This window comes from Aquarana catesbeiana, linkage group LG13, assembly GCF_042186555.1.
Source record: "Aquarana catesbeiana isolate 2022-GZ linkage group LG13, ASM4218655v1, whole genome shotgun sequence".
Lineage (NCBI taxonomy): Eukaryota > Metazoa > Chordata > Amphibia > Anura > Ranidae > Aquarana > Aquarana catesbeiana.
This window is the reverse complement of record NC_133336.1, coordinates 161973739-161992895: the sequence shown is the minus strand read 5'-3', so window position 1 is coordinate 161992895 and position 19157 is coordinate 161973739. Positions and strand designations below refer to the sequence as shown.

The 19157-nt window shown below is 44.0% G+C and overlaps 1 protein-coding gene across 1 annotated transcript in view; it reads left to right on the top strand.

Annotated features, from left to right (window-relative positions):
* KATNBL1 (katanin regulatory subunit B1 like 1) overlaps positions 1–19157 on the top strand; it is a gene marked incomplete in the record, with an annotated part of 57645 nt that overhangs the window by 11641 nt on the left and 26847 nt on the right. Inside the window, 2 exon segments of the mRNA XM_073609792.1 lie at positions 7480–7601; positions 15640–15680. Of these exon segments, the coding sequence (XP_073465893.1) occupies positions 7494–7601; positions 15640–15680 (149 nt within the window).

Here is a 19157-nt window from a genome sequence, read left to right as displayed (position 1 = left end):
CTACCATTGAATAGAGGAGAGGCAGTGTCCTCTCTCCTTTTTTTTTTTTTTTTCCTTGGCTCATTATCCCTCTTTATAATGACTTCAGTGCTTTTTATACAGCCACTTAATAACTGCACAGTTAATCCCTGTTTGTCTAATAATATACATATGGGGCAATGTTTTCAGTGTGTAGATCATAGGAAAGAAAAATCTTCCCTATATTTTATATATTTTTTTTTTTCTTTTTCTCCCTTTTTCCCCCTTTTTGTCTATATTGAAAGGTTTTAGTTACTGATCTTCTTCTTCAAAAATGAAATGCACAGTAAGAAAAAATACTTTAATTTATAATCATAACATAAAGCTGCAAACTCCATACCTGGATCATGGAGAAAATAGCCCCTTCTCCTAATATATACTATATAATGTATATAACTTATACGGTTTCGTTTATCCTTTTTGTATGATTTTTTTATTTTTTCAAACAGAACGTAATTAATTCATACAAACCTATTTTCTTAGGGCTCTATTGTGGACCTGGCGGGGTTCGTCCTCTCTCTGGGGGCCTTTACGGAGTCTTTTCTCAACCCAAGTGGAAGCCGCCATGTCCACCATTGGCTAATTGGCGGTTATATATCTACTTTATTTAAATCATATTATCTTTCTCTCTTGATATGAGAGTTTGCTTTTTTGCATATTCTCTGCACAGCGTTTTTTCCAAAGATTGGATACTGGTATGTATGCTGGACACTGTCGGTTGCCATAATGTGAATTTTTGTCCTGAATAACATTTTGAAAATAGATCTCACTTGTCTTTCAGAATACACCTATATTCTCTTTCCTCAATACGCCTCTGAAGAAGGGACACCGTCCTGAAACATGTCAGGCTTATAGAGAAATATGTATTCACAATTTAAAGTGTAAAGAAATATATCATGAGAAAAAAATCTTGTTGCACTCTGCAGAAGCACTTTTGTATAGTTCTATGTTTAGATTGTCCTGTTTTTATGCTTTTTTTTTTTTTTTTTTTTTTTTTGATTTTCAATAAGTATTTTTTTATCATAATTTAACCGTTTTGTTCGCCTGTAAAGTCCCGCTGTACCGGGGGGTACAAAGGTTTCCCTTTTTAGGGTCCTTGCTTTTTTGCATTACAATTTGGGATGTTGGCAACATGTTACTGAGAGAAAGGTAACCTCCCTCTGTGGTTCAATATACTATATATGAGGTTGAAAAAAAGACACAAGTCCATCACCTGCTATGTAACTATGTAGGTGAATCCCTAGATATGATGGGGAGCTCTTGACTATTGGAATTCAAAGGAATTTTTAAGGGCACTTTCACACTAAGGCACTGGGGTGCCGGTGGTAAAGTGCTGCTATTTTTAGGGGCAGTAAAGCTCCGCTATTTTCTCATATCATCTTTCAGGACAGCGGCCTACGAGAGACCTCGGCTCCTCCCTTCTGAGGAAACACCGCCCAGCCTAGATTTAAAAGGCATTCTTCCCCGCCGGCTCCTTAGTTTTGGTGTTTCCTCCGGCAGGAGACACTGAGGAGCTGTGGCTAAAGACAGCCAGGAAGGCTGAAGCCTGTATGTCCGGGAAGGAGACAGGTCTCTGGGGACTAGTGGTGCTATGCCACGGAGAGAGGTTACCTAGAGAGGTTACCTGTTGCTATCCCAGCTCTCAGAAAATTGTGTCGTGGGATGCTCCGGGGGCCGCTTTTAGGTTTTCAGTGGAGACACAGGAGGCGCTGTTTACCCCCCCCCCCCCCTTTCGCATTCTGGTTGCGAGCCGTGATGGAGCTCACAGCGGGGCCGTGTGGCGGGTGACGTCACTTCCTACGGGAGGTGTGCTTTTCTTCTCCTTCATCCGCGGCTTCCTTTTCCAGCCGCAGATGCTGAAGGCGGGCCGTGGTTTGGCTGATGGGGACCCGAAGGTCAAACAGGCTGCTGGAGGTCCTAGAGGCAAGACTGTCCTTTTCACGATCTGGAGCGTTTCAGAGGCAGGGGCCATCCTGTCGGCTTCCGGCGTTGCCGACATCAGCCATCATGAGTTAAGGAGTGCCGGGGGGGGGGGGGGTTGTTACATCCCTTACCTGTCTGTCACCTGCAGCTCCACAGGTGGGGTTCCCTCTTGGTGATCGGAGGTGAGGAGACGCATAGGACCTGGGGACTAGTGGTTCTATGTGCGTTCCCGGGGGGGTGTCCCTACGGGTCTGGCTGGGGGGGGAGAGAGGCAGGTCCCAGGGCTTGGCGTTCCTCACAAACTGGGTTGTCTGCCAGTTGGGTGGGTGGTAAATCCCACAGGCTCAGACTGTGCCTCACCAGTGATGGTAGGGTACCATAGCCTTTCCTGACGGTCACCCCCTCTGGGGAAAGTGGGGACCGGAGGTTTCCATATTTAGTTTCACAAAGGCACCAGAGCCTTCACCGGGAGAGTGGGCAAGAGTGCTGTCCTCCGTTCCTGCTGAAAGCCAAGACTGCGGTGATGTTGGCCCCATAAGGCGACATGGCGGCAAGTTTTCCCCGCTGACAGTATAGCTAGTATATGTAGGGGAAAGAGGAAGTTGTAGCGTGCGAGGGTGCAGAGCTATTGTGCTCCAATCTGGCCCACAGGAAGCATCTAGCGGGGTCACTTCCGGGGCGTATGACGTCATCAGCAGGCGCTGGTTACAGTCTACATACGGTGCAAACAGGGATCATGTATGGTAGCTCAGAGGCTAAGGGCTCTGACTGGTCTGCTGGGGACCTGAGTTCAAATCCCAATGAGGGAATGCTGTTCATGTCCTAGCTACTGCACAGCACCTGCACTTCCTGCTGGATATGTGGCAGCTCCGTGGCTTAGAGGTGAGAACTTCTGCTTGGCATCCCTGCGGGTCCGGTGGTCAAAAGGGGGGGAAGACCCAGCAGCGGCTACGGACCACCAAAGGGGTGGGATCGACTCCTGTGCGACACCTGCAGTGGAAACAGGCCCTAGCACCTCACAGGTAAGCCTGAAGTGTTTGTACTTCCATGCACATCTATTTTAAGTGTTTTTTCACCCTTGTAACCAGTAGGGACTGGGTGAAGGGGAAACTTTTTTTTTTTTTTCTCTCCCTCCTGCTCAGGGTGTATGGAGTGGGTGTGGCTGAAACACTGTGTGGTAAAACACAAGGCTGGCTGCTGAAAAACAACAATGGTGACAGTCCATAAGATGCACATAACTTTGGATCTTTATCAGTCTTGGGAATGAGAATAACGTGTGTGGGCCATGGAGGGTGGGAGAGCCAGCCAAGGGCTATCGGATCCAGAAGGAGTTCCAACCATGGGTAATGTGGTGGTATATAAGGATTGATAAAAGTCATGGAACGCTAGCAAAATAGTCTCTGGAGAAGAGCCTGTGGGGGAGGTGAGTTCAGGAATTTACGGTACTTTGGGTGTCATGGCGGGACATCCTTGCCAACAGTCTGCCACTCCTGTCTCCTTGTTCAAATTTTTGTTGCGTATGATACAGTTCTAATCTAGTAACCTCTGTTAAGTGAAGGTGAAGACTGCGTTTTGGATGCCTGCAGTGCATCAAAGTTTGAGGTGGAGGAATCCAATCCGTATTGGGCAGTAGCCAACTCCACCCCACCCTCCAACACCGCAGTGGCAGCAGTTTGCTTCACCCTAACCGCCTTGATGGCTGAGATGTAATGGCCCCTTGTGAATGCATTGAAAGTGTCCCAGACTATCTCAGGAGAGGATGACCCTTCATTGGAGTCCCAGTAATCGCTTCGGGCTGAGGGGGGTCTGTTCTGCTATGTCAGGTTGGGAAATCCGTTGAGCACCAAGCCGCCACATTGTGCCACTACGAGAGGAGGAGGTGCGCAGGGTGATTTTCAGGGGGCTGTGATCAGAGAGATCACTGGGCAAATAGGACGCATCTAGAACGTCTGTCAACATAGAGGGGTTAGCAAAAGCATAGTCAATTCTGGAGGTGGTTTTGTAAGAGGTGGAAAAACAGGAAAAGGTTTTAGTGGATGGTAATTTCCACCTCCAGACTTCTGTGACCCCTACAGATAATGCCCAATTTGACAACTCCCCGGTGAAGGACTTGGGTGGCTAGGGTCTATCCAAATCTGGGGAGAGGATGGCATTAGTCGCCCAGTAATAAAATTTTTGCAGGACAGTAGGGGGTGATCCTCTCCAGTATAGTGTACAAAATTTCGGGCTTAAAGGGCGGCGGCACATATATACCTGCGAAGACAGACATATCTCTGCTGCCATATTGTGAGTACCAGTATTACAAGTTTACCCAACGGATCCGTGTGAACCGCGTCTGACACATGGGAGAGACTTATGCGCCAAGATGGATACTCCCCTCGCATACGTCGAGGAGGAGTGAAAATCTCTCTGTATCCAGGGCCTTTTTAGAGCCATGAGCTTAATGCCCACCAGGTGTCTCCTGCAGGACCAAGACAGCTTGACTGTTTTTTGACATCTTGAAAAAGAAGGGCCCTCTTAGGCTTAGTTGAGGCCACACACATTCAAGGATACCACAAAGAAGGAATCCTGATCACGTGATGCCATAGTCGCTTCGACCAGAATTAGAGGAGCCTAATAATCTTTGCGCAAGTGACACCCGGTGAGCAGCAGTGGAGCATGAGCCATTGTAAATGAAACACAAAATACACATGTAAAAAACAAGCACATCAACTAAACTATAACTTCCCAAGCACTGGGTGCTTATCCTACCAGTCCCCGCCACCCCCCAGAACATCATGGAGGAAGTCAGGAAGCAGTCTATACCCAAAAACAATACCTCCTAAAGCTAAACCTGATAACTAGGCCACAATACAGTCCTCTGCAGTACTGAACTGAAGCTGTAGGCTCAACCTTTTTATAGAGTTCCTCCAGCTAAGTGTAGAGTGACAGTTCAGGGAACTTCTGATGTTTGCAGAGTCAAATCTCAAGGGGTAAGTGCGTATCCAGCGTAACGGTGTACTTGCCGTAGCTCCGGCACTTGTGAAAAGGAGAATAGTAGCATGGGGAATTCACGACATGTATGATCCATGCATCAAACAACTTTCAAGCGAGACCATATCTCAGAGTGGCCAGCCAGCCGTCAGCCTCCGAAGGGTTGTTAAAAACCAAACTTTGCCGTCATGTTGGACCCGGAGTCGATTGGAGTAAAGCATGCCATACTTAATGTTTTTTTCCCGGAGCCGTTTACGGACATAGTTGAAGGTCTTTCTCTGTAACTCGGCCGAGAAGTCGGGGAAGAGGAGGACGGAGGTGTTTTGCTGTATTTAAGTGTGGGGTGTTTACGAGCTTCCGCCAAAATCTTGCCCCTGTCTCAGTAATTCAGGAAGGGTCTGGGGAGGTTCCCAGGGATGGCTCAGCCGATGGGCACTTTCAACAACATAGGTAGGAGTGACAGTGGTGAGACCCAGCAGGTCCTTTAAAGAACTCCTCTGCAAATTCCGCCGGGTGATCCCCATCATCCCCCTCAGGTAGGCCAAGGACTCTAAAATTTCGCCTAAGCCAGCTTTCGGCATCGTCAGATTTTGCAACGAGGGCCTGCACTGTGCGCTGTAACTCAGCAATGTATGTGTCGTGGGTAACGGTGAGATCCTCAGTAGCTGAGATTCTGGATTCAGACTGTCATCCTCCTGATTTTGCCTAGGTCATTCCTTATCGGGTTGCATTCTTCAGCAAGGTGGTCTATGTGCATCAGCAGTGAGGTCCTGCTCTGTTCAATTGCTGCAAAGATCCTGGTGGTACTATCTTGCGGTAAGGGGGCTGATGTCGCTGCCACTAGAGCGTCCCCGGGCTCCATCTCCAATTCGGCCAGTAAGGCCTGCAGCCTCCCGACCAAAACAGCGTCTGGTCGCGGTGGGGGGGTGTTAGCGGTTTCTGCAGTGGGGTGGACCTGGCCGACTTAGGATGCATCTTTATTTGAGGGCATCTGCACCGGGGAAGACACAGGAGGGGGTCCGTGGAGCCCGTGCCAGGGATGGTGGCTGCAAGGGGGAAGGTGATGCACAGATGCAATAGCGACCAGGTCCCGGTGTCAAGGCCCGGTGTACAGATGCAAGGCTCCAAGCAGGAAGATGGCCGCCGCGATTGCAGGCCGGCCATGGCCGAGTGGATGTCTCTATCAGCGTGCGGCTCCTCCACACAATATACGGCCAGGGCGAAGCAGGGGGTGGAGGGGAATGGTCTGGAGGCTGTGGCTGCTCTCACTCAGTCGGTGCACGGATGGCAAAGGATGGAGTTGAGGCTATCCGGAGCTCTCCTAGAACACATCCGCTGCTGTTCACACACCCTTTCGATTAAAATATTTAAGTGACTGATTAGTAATAGTTGATTTTTTTTCAAATAAACATTGGTTTTGCACTGACCAGCTCCAATGCTCCTCTTCTGAGGAGCCCTGCTGGCTCTCCCTTCACCCCCCCTTCCGCGTGCCCACATAGCCAGCCTTTTGCTATGGGGGCACTTGTGTGGGCTCGATCCTGAGCGGGGCTCGATCCTGAGCGGGGCCCTCTCCTTTCTCAGACATTTCCACAGAGGGGGAATAAAGTGGAAGGAGCTGCTGCTTTTGGGCGGGGGGTGCTGAATTGAGATCAAGCTCAAGTAAGTATAAGGGGGGCTGGGGAAAAGCTGCATACAGGTTTTCATAGAATGCATTAAAGGGGTTGTAAACCCTTAATGTTTTTCACCTTAATGCATTCTATGCATTAAGGTGAAAAACCTCCTGTGATGCAGCAGCCCCCCCTTTTTACTTACCTGAACCCGGTCTTTCCAGCGATTGGGGAGAGCACACCATCTCCAGCCAGTGTCTCTGGTCCTGATTGGATAGCTTGATAGCAGCGCAGCCATTGGCTCCCGCTGCTGTCAATCAAATCCAATGATGTGGGGGGCAGGGCCGAGTCCTGCTTTCTGTGTCAAAAGAAGCAGGACATGGGAGCGCAGCTGCATGAGTGCCCTGAGGGAGAGTGGCTCCCCAATGGGGCACTTAAGAGGAGCCAGGAGCGCAACTGAGGGACCCCAGAAGAGGAGGATCTGGGCCACTCTGTGCAAAACCAACTGCACAGAGGAGGTAAGTATGACCTGTTCCTTTTTTGATTTAAAAAAAAAAAAACAAAAACCTTTAGATCGATATCCTTTAAGATAAAAAAAAAAAAAAAAAAAAAAAAAACTTCTGCCTTTTTAAATCCCTTACTTCTTAAAGTGGTTATAAAGAAGTCAGGGCTAAATAGAACCAATGGCTGGGTTTCCAGCAATATCTTTTTTCCTTTTGGGCCACTTCCATTAATTGGTAATGCTTATAAGGCTTTCCTGATCTTGAAGAATTTAGCTTGCATAACAGGCAAAGTACTGTCAGTATATTGTACTTTAATAGGAATTAGGTGCTGTGCTATGCAAAACTGTATGCTCCAACATTATTTGCATCGGTAAATGATCAGTAAGCCTAATATACATGATAACTTTTACGTTACCAACTTGTACTATTTGTGTATTTTGTGTTTTTTCTTACAGATTCTCTGTACATTATGGCACCAGGGGCCTGCCATATTAAGAAGCGGGACCTACATGATAGTAGAACAGATGATCACCCAAAAAAGAGGGTCTCTTATTCACCCAAGCAGAACATGAAGGAGGTATGAGTTATTTTATTCAATTCCTCGGGCTACACTTGCAAAATAAGTATGATTTAAAAACATCTCTGTTGCCTTTTTAAAAAAACAAAACCCAATGCTTCCCTGCAAAGAAAAGTGTTGGGCTTTTACTTTCCTGTCACCTGTACTGCATATATTCCCTGTCCTGAATGGATAAGCCTGCTGCAGTCTCTTTAGTATCTTCTAAACACCCATGTGTGTTGGATCTAGCAATATTGTTGTGCTGTACCTGTAAAATTTATATTGTATGTGAATATAATCTATAATGCATGCATATACCAATAAAATATTACTGACGCCACTTGTGAAAACAGAATCAAAATAATCCATTAGTATCGTGTTATCACTTGTGAAAACAGAATCAAAAGGAGACTCAACTGTATATCCTCTTTCCATCCAATGATGACAATCTGGCAAAAGATTCCTGCAGTTGTGTAAAATGGCAATTACAATAGACAGCAATTTCTTTTATACAGGTGATACTTGAAAAATTTGAATATTGTGCAAAAGTTCATCTATTTCACTAATGCAACTTAAAAGGTGAAACTAATATGAGATAGACTCATTACATGCAAAGCAAGATAGTTCAAGCCGTCATTTGTCATAATTGTGGTGATTATGGCTTAGAGCTCATGAAAAACCCAAATCCACAATCTCAGAAAATTAGACTATTGTGAAAAGGTGCAATATTCTAGGCTAAAAGTGTCCCACTCTAATCAGCTAATTAAGCCATAACACCTGCAAAGGGTTCCTGAGCCTCTAAATGGTCCCTCAGTCTGGTTCAGTAGGAATCACAATCATGGAAAATACTGCTGACCTGACAGTTGTGCAGAAAATCATCATTGACTCCCTCCATAAAGGAGGGAAAGCCTCAAAAGATAATTGCAAAAGAAGTTGGATGTTCCCAAAGTGATGTATCAAAGCACATTAATAGAAAATTATGTGGAAGGGAAAAGTATGGAAGAATGCGCAAAAGCAGCAGGGATGACTGCAGCCTGGAGAGGATTGTCAGGAAAAGGCCATTTAAAAGTGTTGGACTTTCACAATGAGTGGACTGAGGCTGGTGTAAGAGCATCAAGAGCCACCGCACAGACAGATCCTGGACATGGGCTTCAAATGTTGTAGTCCTCTTGTCAAGCCACTTCTGAACAACAAACAACATCAGAAGCGTCTTACCTGGGCTAAAGAAAAACAGAGCTGGTCTGTTGCTCAGTGGCGAAAAGTCCTCTTTTCTGATGAGAGCAAATTTTGCATCTCATTTGGAAACCAAGGACCTAGAGTATGGAGGAAGAATGGAGAGGTACACACTGCAAGATGCTTGAAGTCCAGTGTGAAGTTTCCACAGTCTGTGTTGATTTGGGGAGTCATGTCATCTGCTGGTGTTGGTCCACTGTGCTTCATTAAGTCCAGGGTCAACGCAGCCGTCTACCAGGAGATTTTGGAGCACTTCATGCTTCCTTCCGCAGACTAACTCTATTGGGATGCTGACTTAATTTTCCAGCAGGACTTTGCACCTGCCCACACTGCCAAAAGCACCAAAACCTGGTTCAATGACCGTGGGATTACTGTGCTTGATTGGCCAGCAAACTTGGCTGACCTGAACCCCATAGAGAATCTATGGGGCATTGCCAAGACAAAGATGAGACCAAACAATGCAGAAGAGTTGAAGGCCGCTATTGAAGTATCCTGGTCTTCCATAACACCTCAGCAGTGAACCAGGCTGATGGGTTCCATGCCACGCCGCATTGAGGCAGTAATTGCTGCAAAAGGGGCCCAAACCAAGTACAGAGTACATATGCATGCTTATACTTTTCAGAGGCAATCCTTGTTTTATTGATTGCATGTAATATTCTAATTTTCTAAGATTTTAGATTTGGGGTTTTCATGAGCTGTAAGCCATAATCATCACAATTGACATCACGGCTTGAACTATCTTGCTTTTGCATGTAATGAGTCTATCTCGTATATTAGTTTCCCCTTTCTAAGTTGCATTAGTGAAATGAACTTTTGCACGATATTCAAATTTTTGGAGTATCACCTGTATACCTACTTACAATCTCGATGATATGACAGGCATGTCAAAACAGTAGGCAGTGCCACTAGTTCCCATGTCATTTCTCAAAGGCCTGAAAATGACCGCACAGATGTGCACCCCCCCACAATAAAAATGACCCAATTTTTGGAAAGTAGACAGTCCCCAAGGTATTATGTGAGAAGGCATGGCGAGTTGTGGGGTGTGTGTGTGGTTTTTTTTTTTTTTTTTTTTTTTTTTTTCTTCATACTGTCACCAGTACAGTGTCATCATATAACTGGTATGGCAGTGATCAGGGACGCTGATTGGTATGAAGTGTACATGTGTTTAAAAAAAAAAAAAACTTCTTTCTTCCTTCCTTCTTCTTTCTTCTTCTTTCTTCTTCTTTCTTCTTCTTTCTTCTTCTTCTTTCTTCTTCTTCTTTCTTCTTCTTCTTTCTTCTTCTTCTTTCTTCTTCTTTCTTCTTCTTTCTTCTTCTTTCTTCTTCTTTCTTCTTCTTTCTTCTTCTTTCTTCTTCTTTCTTCTATGACATCCATTCTTCCAGTGTTTAACATTGTGAAGATGTGTTTGGCCACAGCTATCACATGGTACAGATGCACTGCGATTGGTCATACTGGACCAATCACAATAAAAAAAAAAAAAAAGCATAAAAGGATGTTTTCTATGAAAACTGCCTGGTAGGAATGACCAGTAGATCAACAGATGCATGCAGCTGAAGTGCAAATGCATTACTCAGTTCTTCCAGTAATCTAGGGTGGGTTTGTGGTTTTTTTTTTTTTTTTTTTTTTTTTTTTGTTTTGTTTTCTTATAGTGCACTGTTGGCCATGAATAAGTACGCAAGTAGAGAAGGGCAAAATGTTTTGTTAAAAAATGCAAATGCAAGCATTGATTGCCTTCTCTACCTGTGATCTTTTTTTTTTTTTTCTTGAAATTGAGCTTTTCCTCCCCTTTAAGTCTCCCTTTTGGTCACTAAAGCCACCCATCACATGGAAGGACAGGTGTTTTGTTTGTTTTTGTGTTTTTTTTTTTTTTTTTTTTTTTTGCTGGAAAATTACTTAGAGCCCCCAAACATTATACTACTTTTTTTTTTTTCTAACACCCTAGAGAATAAAATGGCGGTCGTAGCAATACTTTCTTTCACTCCGTATTTGTGCAGCGGTCTTACAAGTGCACTTCTTTTGGAAAAAAAAATACACTTTTTTTTTAATTTAAAAATATAACCACAGTAAAGTTAGCCAAATTTTATATTGTGAAAGATAATGTTATGCCGAGTAAATTAATACCCAACATGTCACGCTTTAAAATTGCACCGGCTTGTGGAATGGCGACAAACTTTTACCCTTAAAAATCTCCATAGGCGACGTTTAAAAAATTCTACAGGTTGCATGTTTTGAGTTAGATGAGGTCTAGGGCTAGAATTATTGCTCACTCTACCGGTCTTGGCAATACCTCACGTGTGGTTTGAACACGTCTTCATATGCTGGCGCTACTCACGTATGTGTTCTCTTCTATGCGCGAGCTCGGTGGGACGGGGTGCGTTTTTTAAGTTTTTTTTTTTCTTCTTATTTTACCTTTTTTATTTTTACACTGTTTTAAAAAAAAAAAAAAAAAATGTCACTTTTCTTCCTATGACAAGGAATGTGAACATCCCTTGTAATAGTAAAAAAAAGCATGACAGGACCTCTTAAATATGAGATCTGGGGTCAAAAAGACCTCAGATCTCATATTTTACACTAAAATGCGAAACAAAAAAAAAAAAAATTGTCATTTAAAAAAAAGGCCCTTTAAGAGCTATGCGCGGAAGCGACGTTTTGACGTTGCTTCCACCCTGCAGTGTCATGGAGATGGGTGGGGGCCATCTTTCCCCTCACTTGTCTCCATGCACAGCCAGTGAGAGGACCGGATCGCCTCCGGTAAGCGGCAGAGGACACTGGAGGGGGTCTCTCCCGTCGCCGATCAAAGTGATCTTGCGGAAAATCTGCCGCAGAGACTACTTTTATCTTGTAGCTGGCTGAACACGGGGAAACCCAGGGTTATGGCAGCTAGCTGCTGCCATAACTATATCCGTCCTCAAAGTGAGGACGTATATCGGCAGTCGGCGAGTGGTTAAACTTCTGGAGAAGAGGTGCTTAAGAGGTGATATGATAAAGTACAAATCTGTAAATGGTGACTGTATCATAGGGAGAAAACTATTTATTTAAATCTTAGGTCTCCAAAGAAGGCACACAGCCACACAATGAACCACTTCTCCATCAACTTCAATCTAATATTGTTAGGGGTTCTTTACTGTTAGAGCAGTAAGGATGTGGAACTCCTTTCCACAGTTGGTGATATCAGCAGGGAGTGTAGATGAATTCAAAACCACTTTTTAGATGTGTTTCTTGGTGAACAGGGATATTGAAATTGGTAGTGACATAAACAGACACAAACGTTTACAGGTTGAACTGGATTGACCAGTGTCTTTTTTTAACCTTACCAACTATGTTGCATGATTTGGAAATCTTTCCCCTACCTCAGGGAACAGAAAATGGATACAAGGAGTGATGATGCATTACTGAGGGGTTTCCTTTTGTAGTCTCTTGTGTTCGTGGAATGATTTTCAGACTGTGTTGGAATGTCAGACCGTGAAGTGATTTTGTAACATAAAATATAAACAAAGCATATCCCCCTCTAGTGTGTACTATTCAGAGACCAGAGCACTAAGTGGCATTTCTGTCTGCAGCATTGTTCCTCTATCAGTATGAATCATGTTCCTCTATCAGTATGAATCACTTCTGACAATTTTTCATGACACCAAGAGGAAAATGGCTCCAGCTGATAGCCTCAGCTCTGTTCCTGTGTGCTGTGAAGGGGGTGTCTCTCCTCCCTCCATCAGTTCTCAACTCTCCTCACTGAGCTCTGCAGAGTGTAACTTAGCTTAGCTCTTCGCCTTTTTTTTTTTTTTTTTTTTCTGAACTCTAACAAGTTTATAAATTCAGCACTTTGAACGGCTGTAGAAAAAGAAGAGACTGCAGATAAATAGGTGCAACTTATGTTGGATTATGTAGAGTTTCCTTTTTGTGTATCCCCAAAATTTAATATTGAAACTTACCAGTCCATGGATTTTGGGGGCTGCATTTTGTTTTCTATGCAGGCCTTTTTCAGCTGGTGATCTGCAAATAATGCACTCCCTGTGTACGCTTATTCCCCACTGAATATAAAGAAAGCCATGGTTGTCACCCTAGGCTAGACTTCAAACCTGTCTTCTTTGTTTATCTTCATTATGTAGCGGGTGTGGTGATTTTGTAGTTTACTCTATATAAGAATGATTTTGCTGTCTCTTAAGCTTACAGGAAATAAGGAGGACAAGTCATTTTCTGGCAACGTGAGCAGGCATGTTCTGTACCCAAAGCGGAGTTCCAGTCGTTTTTGTGTTTAAAAGTCAGCAGCTACACAAAGTGTAGCTGCTGACTTTTAATAAACACACACATTCTCCTGTGCCACAATCCAGGATGTGTCCGATGTGTTCCATCACCCCGTGCTGGCATTGCAAGTGTAGGCACCTGATAGACCGCTTGCAGCTTCACAGTGGGGTGCGCATGCACGAGTCGGGCAATCTTCTGTGTCCCAAAAAAAATTGCAGGGATGGAGGGGCGGAGGAGAGTCACCTAGGCAGCCCGAGCAGAAGTGGGAGGGGATACTTGCTCCCCCTCACAACCCCCCCAAAAAAATGACATGCGACATGTGGCATAGAAGGGGGTGAGGATTGCTTAACCACTTACCGTCCGCGCTGCACGCCGATATACGTTGGCAAAATGGCAGCAGTGGGCAAATGGGCATACCTGTATGTCCCTTCTTAAATGGTGGGGCTAGCGGGCGTGCCGCGTTGACAGCGCCCGTGGGACCCGCAGACTCTATGTCCGCCGGTCTCGCGGCTATTTATTTATTTATTTTTTTCTTCACGAAGCTGCAGAACGGGGAAGTGCATTTCCCTGTTCTGCCTTGTGACATGACAGATCACTGCTCCCCGTCATCTCGCTGTCATGTGAGTGGAAGCCCATCCCCCCCCACAGTTAGAATCACTTCCTAGGACACACTTAACCCATTGCCTCCTAGTCGTTAACCCCTTCCCTGCCAGTGTGATAAAAATGCACGGATTACTGTGTAAATAACGCTGATCTTTGTATAAATGACAATGGTCCCAAAATGGTGTCAAAGGTGTCCGATGTGTCCGCCATAATGTCGCAGTCCCGATTAAAAATCGTAGAGCGCCGTCATTACTAATAAAAGAAAAAAAATAAAAGTTTAGTAAGTAAAAGTTAGTAAAAATGCCATAACTATCACCTCATTTGTAAATGCTATAACTTTTGCACAAATCAATCAACATACGCTTATTGCAATATTTTTAGGGGGACAAAAATGTAGCATGCATATCAGTCTAAACTAAAGAGAATTTTTTTTACATATATATTTTTGGGGGATATTTTATTATAGCTTTTTTTTTTTTTTTTTGTTTATAGCGCAAAAAATAAAAGCCGCAAAATACCACCAAAAGAAAGCTTTATTTGGGGGGGCGGAAAAGGACATCAATTTTGTGTTGGTGCAACGTCGCACGACCGAGCAATTGTCAGTTAAAGCGACGCAGTGCCGAATCACAAAAGTGCTCTGGTCAGGAAGGGGGTAAATTCTTCTGGGGCTGAAGTGGTTAAAGCAGACCATCCACTTTTGGGTGGAACTCCGCTTTAACCACTTCCGGACCGGCTCACGACGATATATGTTGGCACTTTGAAGAGGGGTATCTTTGTTATGGCAGCAGCTAGCTGCCATAACCCCGTATCCTCCATCAGTGAGCAGTCCCGTTTCAGATAAGTGGTCTCAGCAGTGCGTTCGCCGCAAGATCACTTTTATTGGCGGCGGAGAGGGCCCCCCCCTCTGCTGCTTACCGAAGCTGCCCGTGGAGGCGATCGAATCCTTCTCCCTGTTGGGTATGGAGATGAGTGAGGGGAAGATGGCCTCCACCTGTCTCCATACCATTGCAGGGCGGAAGCGACGTCAAAACATTTATTTATTTTTTTTTTATTGCATTTTAATGTTAATATGAGATCTGAGATCTTTTTAACCCCAGATCTCATATTTCAAGGGGTCCTGTCATGTTTTTTTCTATTATAAGGGGTGTTTACCTTGTAATTGGAATAAAAGTGACACTTTTTTTTTTTTTTTTTTTTTTTTTTTTATATATAAAAAAAAAAAGTGTAAAGTAAAATGAGAAGAAAAAAAATGTAACACTTCCCGCTGAGCTCATATGCAGAAGCGAACGTATATGAAAACTGTTCAAACCACACGTTGAGGCTTTTCCGCAATCGTTAGAGCGACAACAATAATTCTAGCCCTAGACCTCCTCTGTAACTGAAAACATGCAACCTGTAGAATTTTTTTTTTTTTTTTTTTTTCTTCGCCTATGAACATTTTTAAGGGTAAAAGTTTGTCGCCATTCCACGAGCGGGCGCAATTTTGAAGCGTGCCATGTTGGGTATCAATTCACTCAGCGTATTATCTTGCACAATATAAAAAAATGTGGGCTAACTTTATGGTTGTCTTTTATTTTTTTTATTTCTTTTTAATGCAAAAAAGTCTATTTTTTAAAAAAAAGTGTGCTTATAAGACCGCTGCGCAAATACGGTGTGACAAAGCAACGACCGCCATTTTATTCTCTAGAGTGTTGGAACCCCCAAACATCTATCCTTAGTTTTTTTGCTAGAAAAAAAAAAAAAAAGTTTTTAACTTGTAAACACCAAATCTCAGAAAGGGGCTCGTCCTTAAGTGGTTAATGAGTCTTGGCCTGAAAAAAAAACTAATGTAGCCACCACAGCTGAGGGTTGATTAGTGTCAATGTAAATAAACTTGTGTTTGGGTTTAGATGTGTGTTTAACCTTTTTGTAAGGATGTTTAGACAAACTATAAGGCTTATTTAAGTTGCCAGCTACTTTAAATGTTCTTTACGTTTTACAGGACCGTCTTTCACAAGGACAAGGAGAGTCTTTGGAAGACAGGTAAGAGTAAAATGGTGACTACATCTGTTTTATTGGGGAGGAAATTAAAATTCAGTGTGCAATTAATACAAAATTTTACTGTCACTTCCACTGCTTTTAACCACTTCCTTTAACGCCCATAGTCAAATGACGTCTGCAGGAGGGATCTCCCATCCTGGGTGGGCGTCCATATGACGTCCACGGCTTCCTGGCAGTCTAGGGGGCGCGCGCCCGGCGCGTCACTCGGGAGCCGATGCGCGTCCCCAGCGGCCGCATTGTCCGCCGGGCACCTGCGTTTGCTGGTAACAGAGCCGGGACGTGGATCTGTATGTGTAAACGCACAGATCCATGTCCTGTCAGGGGAAAGGAGACTGATCGTGTGTTCCTAGTACAGAGGAACACCGATCGTTCTCCCCTTGAGTCCCCTCCCCCTACAGTTAGAATCGCTCCCTAGGTAACACATTTAACCCCTTGATCGCCCCCTAGTGTTAACCCCTTCCCTGCCAGTGACATTTATACAGTAATCGGTGTATTTTTATACCACTGATCGCTGTATAAATGTGAATGGTCCCAAAATAGTGTCAAGTGTCCAATATGTCTGCAGCAATGTCAGTCACAATAAAAATTGCAGATCGCCGCCATTACTAGCAAAAAAATAATAAAAATGCCATAAATCCCCTAGTTTGTAGACGCTATAACCAATCAATTATACGCGACTCCGTTGAAGTCTATTACACACAACGCATTTTGCTGCGGGGGAGAAAAGTCCCTGACCCTTTCCAGAAACACAATTGTGAATGTGTACCATAGGAAACATGTTAAATGGACTGTAGTGCATTTCTGCAAAATTAAAAACGCACCAAAAAGCACATAGGTGTGAACGTAGGGTTAATCTGAAGTTTCTCTGTATTGAATAGGAGTGCAGAGATCTTTAGTCTGCTTTGTGCTCCTAATGACACTTCTGATCCATTGCAGTTGATAGAAAGCAGGCTGTCTTTATTGTTGCAGCAAAGTGACTTTCTAGTTGTAAATAATGGGCAAAGGAATCTCCTGGAATCGGAGTTGAATTTTAAGGCAGGATGGAAGAGCCAAGTATGCAAGTGGTATAAGTGTATAACGCTGTCTGACTTCGGGGGTCTTCTTCCGACTTCGGGGGTCTCTCCGGCCTCTTTCCCGATGTCCGGTTCTTCTCTGCTCTCTCCAGCCTCTTCTCCCTGTGTCTGGTTCTTCTGCCGGGCTCCTCCGCTATCTTCTGCTCTTTTGCCGCTCTCTTACTAGCGGTGGCCCGGTCTTCGTCATTTTCTTCCCTCTTCTCTTCTTCCGATTTTGACACGACGCTCTCTCCCGCTGTAATGCTGTGTGAGCGCCTCGCAATGACTTATATAGGCGTGGGGCGTGGTCACCGGGTGATGTCATCTTGTGATCCCGCCCCCTTATGACGTCACAGTCCCGGGGCATGCTGGGACAAGCCTTGTACACCCTATCGGAGTTTCCAACGGGAAATGTGCGATGACAGGCTGTTGGATAATCCGACCGTGTATGCTCCATTGGACAATTGTCATATTTTTTTCCTTGGACAAATGTTTGATCGCAGGTTTTAAAATTTTCCGTGGACAAATATTTGTCGGATATTCTGAGCGTGTGTACACAAGTCCATCGGACAAAAGTCCAAAGAACAAACACGCATGCTGGAAGCAAGGACCAGCCAGAAGTGGTCGGTCTTGTAAACTAGCGTTCGTAATGGAGATTCATTTGTGATGTGGCAAATTATGAAATCTCGAAATGCAGCGTACATTTTCTTCTTTAATGGGATAATAATGAAGCTGGTGATACTGATGGAGTTATTGCAAACAAATTTTCAGAGGCTTTTTTTTTTTTTTTTTTTTTTTTTTGAGCAAGTTACCACAGCACCATTATCCCATGGTTTTTAAGATCAAAGATACAACTATGTTGGTGTCCCTTGTCAATTTTACATTGTATGTTTGTTTTTTGTTTTTTAAATGTAACTGCCTACTCCCAAACTGTCATTTGAAGTAAAACACATAGGCAAGTAGTATTCTCCAATTTTTTTTTTTTTATTGTGCATTAAAAAAAGAAAACAAATAAAATTAGACATGCTATCTGCCAATAGAACTTAACCAAAAAGTGCATTCTATGCATCCAAAAATATGGGCGGCACAGTGGTGTAGTGGTAGCACTCTCACCTAGCAGTAAGAAGGGTCACTGGTTCAAATCCCAACCACGACACTACCTGCTTGGAGTTTGCATGTTCTCCCTGTGCCTGCGTGGGTTTCCTCCAGGTACTCCGGTTTCCTCCCACACTCCAAAGACATGCTGGTAGGTTAATTGGATCCTGTCTAAATTGTCCCTAGTATGTATGAATGTGAGTTAGGGACCTTAGATTGTAAGCTCCTTGAGGGTAGGGACTGATGTGAATGTACAATGTATATGTAAAGTGCTGCGTAAATTGACGGCGCTATATAAGTACCTGAAATAAATAAATAAAAATATAGAAAATATAACAAATCCAATCATTATTCAACCAAAAAAAAGGTCAAAGCAATAACTCCAAGGCCAATAACACATTTATCTCCTCCGATTCTGCAACATGGCTGGTTGACGAATGGCTGTTCAGAAGTGAAATGAACAGTGCGAAATAAAAGTATTGGCCAAAGCCCTTCGGACAAAAGTCCATGGTTTTGTTAGCCAACAATTCTGATTGTGTGTACGAGGCTTTAGTCTCTCTACACACCCATAAACTCGATATTTAAAATGTGAATACCAAAATCCTAATTTCCTCAGTGCTTTTCCATAGTGTCCTCTGTCAAGTAAATACTAATGTTGGGTACACAATCCAAATATCGGCCAGTTCAGCATAAACCGGCCCACATTGAGACAGTGTGTACAGCTGTTTATCTGACAGAAGCCAGTTGTGTCAAAGGGACGAGCTTCAAAACCAGCAGCCAATGGCTGTGAGCAGTGATGAGTGTGTTCTGGGGGGGCGGCAGTCCCCCTGTCGGAACACGATAGCTTAGCCTTGGGGGTTGGGGAGAATTGTGGGAATGTAGCTGCCACGTTAGCCAGCTTGTTTACAATGTTTTTCAATCAGTGTTACTAGTTGAATTGCTCTTTTCTGTTTCAACTGTACATTGTGATCTTGTGTATTTATCTGGTCAGTGATAAAACAGGCTGTGGTGCGTGTGTAAATGTGTTCCTGGCATATTGTCTGTGGATGAATGTACTTCTACATTTGCACCACATGTCTCCATTGACAGGCTCTTCTGAACCTGCAGTGATTCCTCAGAGTAGCCACATTATCCATTGATTTTGGAAATGTTGCATATTTCAGCTAAATTCCAGGATTGCACATTGATGCAGCTAAATGGCAGGTCTGTACAGCAATGCAACATTTTCGTACTGTAGAAAAGCAGATATGAAGTAGGGTGCCTTTTTTACTTGCCTTCCACTCTGCTGTCCATTGTTTTAGGCCCTGCTGCT